Source organism: Myxocyprinus asiaticus, chromosome 5, assembly GCF_019703515.2.
Source record: "Myxocyprinus asiaticus isolate MX2 ecotype Aquarium Trade chromosome 5, UBuf_Myxa_2, whole genome shotgun sequence".
Classification (NCBI taxonomy): Eukaryota; Metazoa; Chordata; class Actinopteri; order Cypriniformes; family Catostomidae; genus Myxocyprinus; species Myxocyprinus asiaticus.
Window position 1 is genome coordinate 56,526,492 of NC_059348.1, and position 12,500 is coordinate 56,538,991.

General features: G+C 38.1%; 1 protein-coding gene across 2 annotated transcripts in view; it reads right to left on the reverse strand.

Annotated features, from left to right (window-relative positions):
• The window catches only part of LOC127441353 (GRAM domain-containing protein 2B-like), a 30,888-nt gene that overhangs the window by 14,964 nt on the left and 3,424 nt on the right, over positions 1–12,500 (reverse strand). For both annotated transcript variants that reach the window (XM_051698676.1, XM_051698677.1), the window contains 5 exons: positions 12,209–12,337; positions 11,818–11,872; positions 5,924–5,996; positions 5,091–5,194; positions 4,775–4,873 (listed from right to left, as the gene is read on the reverse strand). In XM_051698676.1, the coding sequence (XP_051554636.1) occupies positions 4,775–4,873; positions 5,091–5,194; positions 5,924–5,996; positions 11,818–11,872; positions 12,209–12,337 (460 nt within the window). The remainder of the gene's footprint in view (positions 1–4,774; positions 4,874–5,090; positions 5,195–5,923; positions 5,997–11,817; positions 11,873–12,208; positions 12,338–12,500) is intronic.

The window sequence follows — 12,500 nt, forward strand, 5'->3', positions numbered from 1 at the left end:
GGCGAGGAATTAAGGCAAGTTGTGCTGTGAGGACCACGACATCATGGTTTTTCCAGACTTTGCTAGATCGACTCAAGTGAAGCAGGACAGTTTCAAAGAGTGTAAATTACTGAACCAACAGAAGGTAAGCTTCGCACAGATCTATCCAGCTAAGCCAAGAATTGACGGCAAGGATGGGCGTAAGACTTTTACATGTAGTGGGCTAAAGCACAGAACTAGTAATCAGAAGGTTGCTGGTTCAATCCCCACAGTCACCACCATTGTGTCCTTGAGTAAAGCACTTAACTCCAGGTTGCTCCAGGGGGATTGTCCCTGTAATAAGTGCACTGTAAGTTGCTTTGGATAAAAGCGTCTGCCAAATGCATAAATGTAATGTACATTTCATACTATAAAATGTAAATGTACATGCCCACAACAAGCTATGGCCTTCATTAAATAAATGGAGTGAGTGGGTAACTTTGCCTGCACTTGGTCAACAATACAGATTACACATCGTGCATTTATCTGATGCAGATAAATGGGTTTGTTGTTCTGTTGTCTGCCCACTGCCCCCTGCCTGACTCTCTTTTTTTTCTCCCTTTGTTAACTTGCTTGGGTTTGATGTTTTTGTTTACTGCAGCATCTTTTATTTATTTATTTTTAATTTTATTGAACATATTTATGTACAATTTAATGCTATGGTTTATATAAAGAAAAAAGGAAAAAAAACAACAACAACAAAACAAACAAACAAACAAAAAAATATATATATACGTACATATATATGTAAAAAACACCAGACTTGAGCAATGTGGTAGCAATAGTGTCGTGGAAAGTCTCATGAGCGTGCATGGGCCATTGGATTTCCAAGTGATGGACACCAGTTATATGTGAGGTTGAAGCGCATTTCTTTTCCTGTTCTGTGGGTTTTTAAGGATTTTATGGTAACATTAATGTTGGATAGTGGTCTATATAATTTAGCCTTGGGTACACAATTTATCTTTACATGTCAATATGTCACACTTTAATATAAGTAAAATGTTTCTCTCCATGTGGAATGTTAATGGGCTGGGGCACTCTATAAAAAGAAGGAAGGTGGTATCTTTTCTTAAGTGTAAAAAATGTGATATAGTGTTCCTTCAAGAAATGCATCTTCCTCCACAGGAAGTTGAAAAACTTGGGAGGGCATGTGTTTTGTAGTGCTGGTTCAAGTAAGAGCAGGGGAGTCATTACATTGATAAGTGAACATTTACAATTTAAATGTCTCAAACAGATTAAATATTATTTAGGAAGAATCATTATTGTTTTGGCTGAAATACAGGGGGCAAAATCTGATTTTGGCAAATATTTATGCACCCAATGCTGATGATCAGAACTTTTTTATAGATCTTGAGGGAAAGCTACAAGCTGCTGGGATCCTTCATGATATGGTTTTGGGTCGAGAGTTCAATCTTTTAATGGATCCAGTCCTTGATCATAGTGATGAAGGTGTGTAGACCCTTTAGAGCCACACTGACACTTCAAAGGATGTTAAAATCTCCTTACAGACATTTGGAGACTTCTGAATCCATCTGGGAAGGACTACACATTTTTTTCATCAGTTAACAAGATTTATTCTAGAATAGATTTTTTTTTATATCTAAGTCACTTATTCCACCTGCCACTGACTGCTCAATTGGGAACATTTTAGTTTCAGATCATGCTTTGGTGTGTTTAGAGATATTGCTGCATATAGAGAAAAGAAAATCATATGGATAGCGCTTTAATACATCCCTTCTACAGGACACAGCATTTCAACAAATGTTAAAGATATAATGTTAAAGTTAATGCTTATGTAGAAACCAACTGGTCCTCAGTGTTCTCTGTGGGCGTGGCATGAGAAGCGCTTAAGGAAGTTCTTAGGGGGCGGATCATACTCTATGCCTCATTCATTAGAAAGATCAAAGCACAGGAACTCATAGAATTGGAAAAGAGTATTAAAAGTGTTGAAACAGAGCTGAAGTGCCGAATGTCATCCAATGGTCTCAGAGAGTTGACTCAGGTAAAGTATAGGGTACAATGCTACTTTTTCACATAAGGTAGGGTTTTGGTTATTCAGGGCAAGACAGAGAGAGTTTTTTTTCCCCACCATTCCTCCAGTGAAGTCTTCTGGAGGCAATATATTTACTTCTCCCACAGATGAATTTTTAAAAATATTTGTATCCCCTTTTCTCCCCAATTTGGTATGTCCAATTCCCCCTACTTTGTAGGTCCTCGTGGTGGCGCGGTTACTCACCTCAATCCGGGTGGTGGAGGACAAGTCTCAGTTGCCTCCGCTTCTGAGACCGTCAATCACCGCATCTTATCACGTGACTCGTTGTGCATGACACCGCGGAGACTCACGGCATGTGGAGACTCATGCTACTCTCCACGATCCACACACAACTTACCACACGCCCCACTGAGAGCGAGAACCAATAATCACGACCACGAGGAGGTTACCCCATGTGACTCTACCCTCCCTAGCAACCAGGACAATTTGGTTGCTTAGGAGACCTGGCTGGAGTCACTCAGCACACCCTGGATTCGAACTCGCGACTCCAGGGGTGGTAGTCAGCGTCAATACTCACTGAGTTACCCAGGCCCCTCTCCCACAGATATTAATAAAGCTTTTAAAGAATTCTATTTCTATCTTTATAGTTCCACGTCCACTTCTTCTGATAAGGATATTAGCAACTTCGTAGAGCCATTAGAACTTCATAAACTGACAAGTGATCAAAAAGACTTTCTTGACTCAAATAATACTTTGGAGGAGCTTGTTGAGGTAATTAAAGCCTTGCCAACAGGTAAGGCACCTCGGCCAGATGGTTTTGCTGCAGAATTTTTTAGATCTTATGTCACAGAACTGTTAGTTAGAAGTTTACACAGAGTCATTAAAGAAAGGTGAACTACCACCAACCATGACGCAAGCCCTGATCAGTCTCATTCTTAAAAAAGTTAAAGGCCCAAAAGGGAAAGTAAAAGTTATCGTCCAATTTCCCTGATCCAGTTAGGGGTTTATTCGTGGTCATAATTCTTCTGATAATATTAGATGTTTTATAAATATTATGTGGTCAGTAGCGAATGATCAGACCCCAATTGCTGCCATCTCACTTGACGTCGAGAAGGTGTTTGATAGGGTGGAATGGGACTATCTTTTTAAGATTTTGGAAATGTATGGGTTTGGGAATACTTTTATTGGGTGGATTAAGTTGCATTATAAACAACTGGTAGGGCAGTGGAAACTAATGGTAGGAGAACCCAGCAAGGCTGTCCTCTCTCCCCTTTATTGTTCTGTCTTGCCCTGGAACCATTAGCAGCTGACCTATTAATGAAAAGGTTCTCATGTAATGTGGATAGGTGGGCTTCACCACATTTGTCTATGGCAGGGAAGGTCAATGTTATAAAAATGAATTGTATCCCCAAATTCAATTATCTACTACAGTCTCTCCCTTTAGAAGTTCCTCTTTCTTATTTTAAACAATTTGATAGAATATGTAAGTCTTTTATTTGGAATGGTAAACGACTTCGGTTGCATTTCAGTAAGTTACATAGACCCATTGACAAATGAGGTTTAGGCCTACCAAAAATGTTGGTTTATTACTATGCTTTTAATCTTAGACACCTGGCCCATTGGTCTCTTCCACCTGAGAGAGCCCCTCCCTGGTACTACACTGAACAAGCGGTCCTTGCCCCAATCTCACCATTGCAAAGTCTACTAAATTGCCTAGAGAAGTAAAAATGCATCCCATTATTTCACAGTTACATTCAGTATGGATAAAGGTTTCCCACATGTTCAATTCTGATACTTTCCTAAATGTTTCCTCAAGCATATGACTGAACCCCAAATTGTGTATTAACAAGCCCCCCTTTTGCTGGAAAGAATGGATGGAGAGGAGTGTTGCTACACTTGGTGACCTTTATGAAAATGGAGCTTTGAGATCATTTGAGAAATATAACAGCAATTTGAGATTTCTAGGTCTCAATTTTTCAGGTATTGACAGTTGCACCACCTACTTTGTACTATTTTGGGGGGTAATACACAGCCCCATAAAGCTGCAGACACTCTCTGTTTGGTGCTCACAGTCTTTGGAAAGGTGCATGAAGCGTCAGTATATTATTCCTCGTTAAATAAGAGTCTTGGTGACGGGGCTTAACAGCTCTTATGAGATTATGGGAAAGAGATTTGAATTTGGTATTGGAGGATGGGGAGTGGGAAAGAATTTTAAAAATGTTAAAACTATGTCTAGGGATGTAAGTGAATACTTTATTCAGTTTAAGATTTGGCATCGTTTCTACTGGACTCCCTCTAGATTAGACTTGGTTTAAAAGACACACTGATCTGCTGGTGATGCCAGTTGGAGGATGGAGACATGGCTCATGCTCTGTGGTTCTGCGCTAAGATTCAAGAATTCTGGTCAAGAGTCCAGAATTTTATCTGAGGTTTTAGATCCTGAAATTTCATTGTGCCCCAGACTATGTACTGTATATTGGGTGATGAGGCGGTTGTGTGTATATGTTCTGTTTATTCCATATTTCACATAAGAATCATTTGTTGGCTTCTATTAAAGAGACTTTTTCATGGGCAGACAGTTAAATGTATGCAAGGTAGTTTTAGTTTTGAAGTGAAGCAGGGCATGAAGATCTGGACTGCTGGTTATAAGGATGTTGGTTTGAAGTTGCATGAAGAAACAATCATTTCGCTTCTGTGTTTGACCTCATAACTGCTCTATATCATGATGGAGATGTAGAGTCACCCTGTGGGATTGACTGATACCTTGTGTCCGTCTGTGGTGATGACAGCGATGGCGTTGGGCACAAACTTAGCCGTGTTTTTCTTCTTGATAGTCTGAACGCTGGACATTTCAATCACAATCTATAACAACACGAACAACAAAACTCATAATTAACACCACAAACATTCCACATTCACAGATTCATGAATATGACTGAACAACATATTATTATTATGCAATAAGAGAAAGCAACAAATCTGAAGATCAACTGGTTTCCTGTTGAACCTGCTGAAACAGGTTTGTTCAGGTAAATCACAAACAGAAGCATTTAACAGATATTTGAGGTGTCTCGCTCACCTTGGTTTCTTTGAGCAGGACAGATGAGTGGAAACAGATGTGCTGATTGGACACGAACATCTTACCGTGGTAAATCACCTCCTTCTGCAGAGCGCACGTGAACGCTGCAACACAAACAATCATGAACTCGCAGCACAGACGCGCTCAATTACAGAAGTCAATTCAAAAATCTGAGATCACTTGTGAAAATGCTTCTATTTTGCATTCTTTTCTAATTAAATGCAACTTTTCATGACATATTATTCTGTATTATCAACAGTAACACTTTGAGTGGGAAGTTAAATGTGCATTACACCATCTCTACACCACATGTATGTGACAAATAAAAGACTTTGACTTGAATTGAATCTGAGAATGTCCCAATCTTAGATTAGTGACCTATTGAAATAATGCAGAATCTGAAATATTTCTTCTTCATTTTATTTCAGAACTTTTCTTTGTTTTAAAATCCTAAAACTTTGTTTATTTCCAGTTTTAACTGTAAAAAAAGAAAGAAAGAAAAAAATCCCAGATTTTCAGTATGCTCACTTCTGGACCACACTGTATTTTTCTTCTTAAAATTTACAATGAGAAATGAGAAATTAATTAATTTTGATCAAAAATATCAAAAATAATATTGCCCCAAATTTTTGGTGCTTAAAAATGGCTCTTTATTGCTCAATAAACTTCATGGAGTTCCCAGTTATGTTTAAGTATACATTTGAATAAATAGATTTTTAATTATTAGAGTCTTTTTCTCAGGAAGAAACATCTGAGAAACAGGAGACTTAAACAAGAATCACAATTTTCAGTAAAATAATTGAGATATTAAAGAGATTTGTTTGGAATCTCACCATGTTCCAGATCTTCTGTTTCTGGAATTTCAGGAAAGTGTTTGTGGAACGTTTTGTTTTGGTTCTTGAAACTCTGATGGAAACCAGAAAAGAAACATGAGGATGCCCTCACAGCTGAAGAAACTCATCAAGAATCTGATCAGTTGATTTTATTCTGAAGAGAATTTAGATTATGTCATTAAATATATGGAGAACGATTAGCAAAGGTAAGAAAAAAAAGTTTCATATAAATAAATTGTCCTTGAATCTTGGAAAAACAAAGTCAATGTTATTTAGTAGAGAGATTAACACAGATGCACAGATATAAATAATCCATGCAATCATTGAAAAAGAGCAAAGGTTTCTAGGAGATATTATTGATGATAAATTAAGCTGGAAAGCACACATAAATCAAGTGAAATCAAAAGTAGCAAAATCGTTTTCACTTTTGTATAAAATTAGGGATTTGTTAAATGAAAATGCACTGTATATCTTGTTTCGTTCAATCTTTGATCCTCCTATCACATATTGTGTTGAAGTTTAGGGTAACACTTATAAAACTTATACTCATGTTTTTCATGCTTCAAAAAAGCAATAAGAATTATAAGTAGAAGTAATTATAGAGAACCATCAAATCATCTATTCATAAAACTACTGATATTTAAATTTAAATATCTTTTTTTATTATTAAAATTTTTATTTTTTCCTGCATCGAACACATAAAAGCAAAACATAAATACACGGAATCAACATTTAACTCCCACTACCACCCCACACCCTCCCCAACCCTCAACAAACACCCCTGTGTTCACACATGAGTACATATATAAAAATATATATATACCAATTAACTCTGTATCCTGAGAACTTAGAAAAGGAATTAATAATTCTGTGGAGGCGAGGCATAGATCTAGTGGGGTCGGAGATGAATAATAAAATATCATCTGCGTAAAGCAGAAGCTTATGTGCCACACCTCCCGCAGTCACCCCTGGAAAATCCTCCTCCTTTCTTATCGCGGCTGCTAATGGTTCCAGAGCAAGACAGAACAATAATGGGGAAAGAGGGCAGCCCTGCCGACTGCCCCTATCCAGAGTAAAATAATCTGAAATTAATCCATTTGTTTGTACCGCTGCTACAGGGTGTCTATAAAGTAACTTAATCCATCCAATAAAAGTATTGCCGAACCCATACATTTCCAAAATCTTAAAAAGATAATCCCATTCTATCATGTCAAACGCCATTTCGGCATCAAGTGAGATGGCAGTGACCGGAGTCTGATCATTCGCCACTGACCACATGATATTGATGAGACGCCTGATGTTATCAGAAGAGCTGCAGCCCCGAATAAACCCCACCTGATCTATATGTATAAGAGATGTCATAACCTTACTTAATCGGTTAGCCAACATTTTTTACAATATTTTAACGTCTAGCTGGATCAGGGAAATTGGATGGTAACTCTTACAATCGTTTGGATCTTTGTCCTTTTTAAGAATCAGACCGATCCGGGCTTGTGTCACGGTTGGAGGAAGCTTTCCATTTCTTTAATGATTCAGTATAAACTTCTAACAAAAGTGGAGCCAGTTCTGTAGCATAAAATCTAAAAAATTCAGCTGGCAAAGACCATCTGGCCCCGGAGCCTTATTTACCTCATACCTTGTTATATATACAAGGCGGTGTGTGAAAAAAGCTCGGAGGATCATCAGAGACTCCAGCCACCCGAGCCATGGGCTGCTCTCACTGCTACCATCAGGTAGGCGGTATCGCAGCATCAGGACCCGCACCAGCCGACTCCATGACAGCTTCTTCCCCCAAGCAATCAGACTTTTGAACTCTTGATCTCTCATGATCAAAATACATCAGCACTGCACTTTATTACTCTTATATCTCACACCGGACTGTCATAAATTATATCATTATTATTATATTATGTCTCTCTTAACAACTGACTATCAACCGACAGCCTGAATGTCAATACAGTACAATACTGTACATTCTATATATATATATATATATACTTTTTCATATATTTTTATTTTTAATTTTTATTGAATAATGTGTATCTATATAGTGCGTATTGTATACTGTACAGTGTATGTTATTATTTGTGTACTGTTGAGTGTAATTATGTGTATAACAGATGTTTAAATTGTGTTGTGTAAATCTGATGTTATTGTAAATTGGTATATGTCTCATCACTGTCACGACTGCTATGTTGATCGGAACTGCACCCAAGAATTTCACACACCATTGCACTTGTGTATATGGTTGTGTGACAATAAAGTGATTTGATTTGATTTGATTTGAAGCTCCTCCAAGGTTATCTCAGAATCAAGATAATTTTTTTGCTCAGTCGTCAGTTTAGTGAGATCTAATGGTTCCACAAAGTTTCTAATATCTTCATCAGTAGACGAAGACGTAGAACTATAGAGATCAAGATAGAATTCTTTAAAAGCATTATTAATATCAATGGCTGAGGTAAAAATTTCATCACCATCAGATTTCACTGAGGGAATGGTAGAAAAAGACTCTCTCTGCTTTATATATCTAGCCAAAAGCTTCCCTGCTTTGTCACCTGACTCAAAGTATGACTGTCTTGCCCTGAATAACCAAAACTCCACTTTCTGCGACAAAATAGTATTATATCTATATTTCAATCAAGTCAATTCTCTGAGGCCATCAGACGACATTCGGCGCTTCAGCTCTGCCTCTGCACTTTTAATATTTCCTTCCAACTCCACGAGTTCTTGTGCTTTGGATTTTTTGATGAATGAGGCATACTGTATGATCCGACCCCTAAGAACTGCCTTAAGTGCCTCCCAAGCCACGCCCACAGTGGATACCGAGGACCAGTTGGTCTCCATATAAACACTGATTTCAGTCTTTAACATTTGTTGGAAATCAGGATTTTGTAAAAGGGACACATTAAGGTGCCAACTATAAGATTTATTTTTCTCCATATGTGGCAACACCTCTAAACTCACCAGGACATGATCTGAGACTAAGATATTTCCATTTGAGCAATCCACAACAGATGAAATGAGGGACTTAGATATAAAAAATATATATATTCTTGAATAAATCTTATGGACTGAAGAAAAAAACTTATAGTCTCTAGCAGATGGGTTCAGAAGTCTCCAAATATCTGTAAGACCAAGATTTTTACACATCCTGTGAAGTGTCAATGTTGCTCTAGGGGGTTTACACACTTTTGCTTCACTATGATCAAGGACTGAGTCCATCAAAAGATTAAAGTCTCCTCCCAATATTATATCATGAGGGGTGCCAGCGGCTTGCAACATCCCTTCAAGATCTATAAAAAAGCCCTGATCATCAGCGTTAGGTGCATAAATATTAGCCAAAATCAACCTTTACCCCTGAATTTCTGCTAAAACAATAATGACTCTTCCGAATTTATCTTTAATCTGTTTGAGACATTTGAATTGTTGATGTTTATTTATCAGTGTAATGACTCCCCTGCTCTTACTTGAGCCAGCACTAAAGAAAACATGTCCACCCCATATCTTCCCAAATTTTTCAGCTTCCTGCAGGGAAAGATGTGTTTCTTGAAGAAACACTATATCATATTTCTTACGTTTAAGAAAATAAATAACCTTCCTTCTTTTTATGGGGTGCCCCAACCCATTTACATTCCATGTGGAGAGAGATAGTACACTCACATTAACATTTGACATTTTGACATATTAGAAAAAGTAGATTGTGTGTCAAAAATAAAATTATAAATACCACATTCCAACATTAGTGCAACAATCAAACCCTGAATTTCCCCCCGAACAAAACAAACAGAAAAAAGAAAATGTGCGCATGACACCGCCAACTGGTGTCCATCCCTCTAAACTCAAACAGTCCATGTACGCCTGCGAGAACCCTCGCAACAACTTTGCCATCGGATTGCTCAAGTCTGGTGTTTCTATACAAATTTTGTGACAGAATTACGTAACAGAAGAAAATCCAAAAAAAACCTCCAGCCAAAAGGCAGAATAAACACAACAAACATGTAGATTCATCCACATAACTGTCCCGAAGGTGTGTTCCTCCACAAAAAAACTCCAGCCTCTAGCGGAACCAGCACACACACACACACACACACACACACACACACACACACACACACACACACACAAAAACCCCGTTCAGTTTCCTCGGACAGTCAAGTGAATGTTCAGTGAGTCAGGCTCACTTGCTGCAACATGAGAATCACACAATAGCTTACTCATTCCATTGACTTTATGAAGGACATCGCTCACTGTGGGCATGTAAATATTTAGTGGCCATCCTTAGTATCTATTCTCAGTTTGGCCGGGAACATCAGTGCAAAAGCGACCTTCCGCTGATGTAAGAGTTTCTTGCATTCCTTGAATCGATCACGTTTATCTCTTGTCGAATTCACAAAGTCTGGGAACAAGAAAATGCTGTAGTTCTTCCAAGAAAGCCTTCCTTTATTCCTCGCCTCGCGTAACACAAGATCTTTATCGGATGATCTCAGAAATTTGGCCAGAATTGATCGGGGCCTGTCTCATCAGCGGATCTCCGAGCCGCTCTGTGAGCTCGCTCGATTTCCAGCTTATGGCCTGTTATGTCGAGCAGACTCTGGATGAGCCCGTCTAGGAATTTCACCATATCTCTGCCTTCTTTGTTCTCAGGAATTCCAACAATACGAAAGTTGTTTCGCCGGCTGCAATTCTCTAAGTCTTCCAACTTCTCCCAAATGCGTTCCAAATCTATCTTGGTCGCTAGCGGGTTAGCAGCTAATTCCCTCTCCGATGACTCCAGATAATCGATCCGTTTCTCGACATCACCCATTCTTGTAACCAACTCAGATAATTTCATCTCCATGGAAGTAATCGATCGAGGTATTACTGCAAGATCCTCCAAGTCAGCAGCGACCTTCGCCAGCATTGCAGACATACTCGACAGCTGATGCTGAATTTCTCCCGCCGCACCGTCCAAACTGAGTCCCTGGTCTGCGGCCCTGTCTGGGGTACGTAAGTGTCTTTTAATATCTCCAGAGCCTGAGAATTTTGAATTCTTTGACGTACTGTCTTCACAGAACAGGTATGGATCAGGGTGTATCGAATCTCACCGGTTTATGACACAAAAAGTATTAAATCAAACAAAGTGTGCAGAGCTTGCTGTTCACACATCCAACCCTCGCATGGCGTCACGTGACTCCCCGAAATTTAAATATCTTGTGGATTTCAAAACTGTTCAAATTATGCTTAAAGCATTTATGCATGCATTACCAAAAAAATTACAAAATATGTTTGTTATGAGAGAGAGAGAGAGAGAGAGAGAGAGAGAGAGAGAGAGAGTCATTATTACCTGAAAGGAATCTGTATATTTTAGGAAAGTATAGTTTGGATTGATTTGAAAAATAGATAAGACAAGATTAAAAGTGAATTAAACGTGTAAAAACAATACATTAATTTAAGAGAATGTTTAAACTTGAGGTGCTCAAAAAGTAGAAAAGAATGGGTTGATATATGTGTGTATACATGTGTATGTGTCAAGTATACAGAAATTAAGCAGTTAAAGCAAAGGGTGAATTTGGTCAAGTTTGACTGGAATAATTTATTTGTTAGGATGTAGTCAAATTATAATGTGTTATAGCCATCTTGCTCTTTTATTATTTTTTTCTTCTTATGAGTTGTGAAATGGGCTGTTAATGGAAATATTTGAAGAGAGAATGGAAAGAGGTGATAAGGGTAAGCACAATAAACTTTGGCATCAATCTATTCTTTTTTCTTTTTGGCCATTTTTAAAAATTATACTGGGTGGATTGAACTGTCATTATGAGTTGTATAAATGCAGAAATAAAGAAAAGAAATGAAATGAAATATTCACTGATTACACATGTTCATAGATTACATGTGCTGATGAAGAATAAACTCACATTACAGATGATTAATCCAACCGGCCGGCCTATCCCCTCCTCTATAGTTGTGGATCTGATGAATATAACGGTGATGTGAGATCACAATAGAGTTATTATACATTTCAATCAACTATAAGACAAGACTACATAGAGTTTGGTGAGAAATTACTATTCCTGTAAAACCTTTGACGAGTGACAATCCTGATCATGCATCATCTATTCTGTGTCTGTATTATTATATTCATGAGGATGTGAAATGAATAAACTGACCAGAAGTCATTGTGTTATTTATACCAATGAATACAATTAAAATGCTTTCAGAATACGGCCTTTGACCAGCATGTCTGTGACTAAGACATTCATGTTATCATGTCTATAATGATGATGGTAAGTGAAGTGAAGGTGTCACCTTCTGCTCTTGTGCTCCTGAAGGTCTACATGTGTCTCCTCTGGAGTCTGGAAGGTTCTTCCTACTGAAGATCTTCTCGACATGCTGCTCTTGGACTTTGCTGTGATTCCACTTAACTCCATGTGATATCTGCCAGAGAAAACTTACATAAACACTGAGGAAACATCTTGAATGATTTGACAGCAGCTGATGCAAAGACAGACACACAGACTAGACCGAGACTGACTCTTAATCGTATTACTGTACCGAAGTATTCTTCTGGGGAATTTATACTGTACTCAAGTATTGTGGT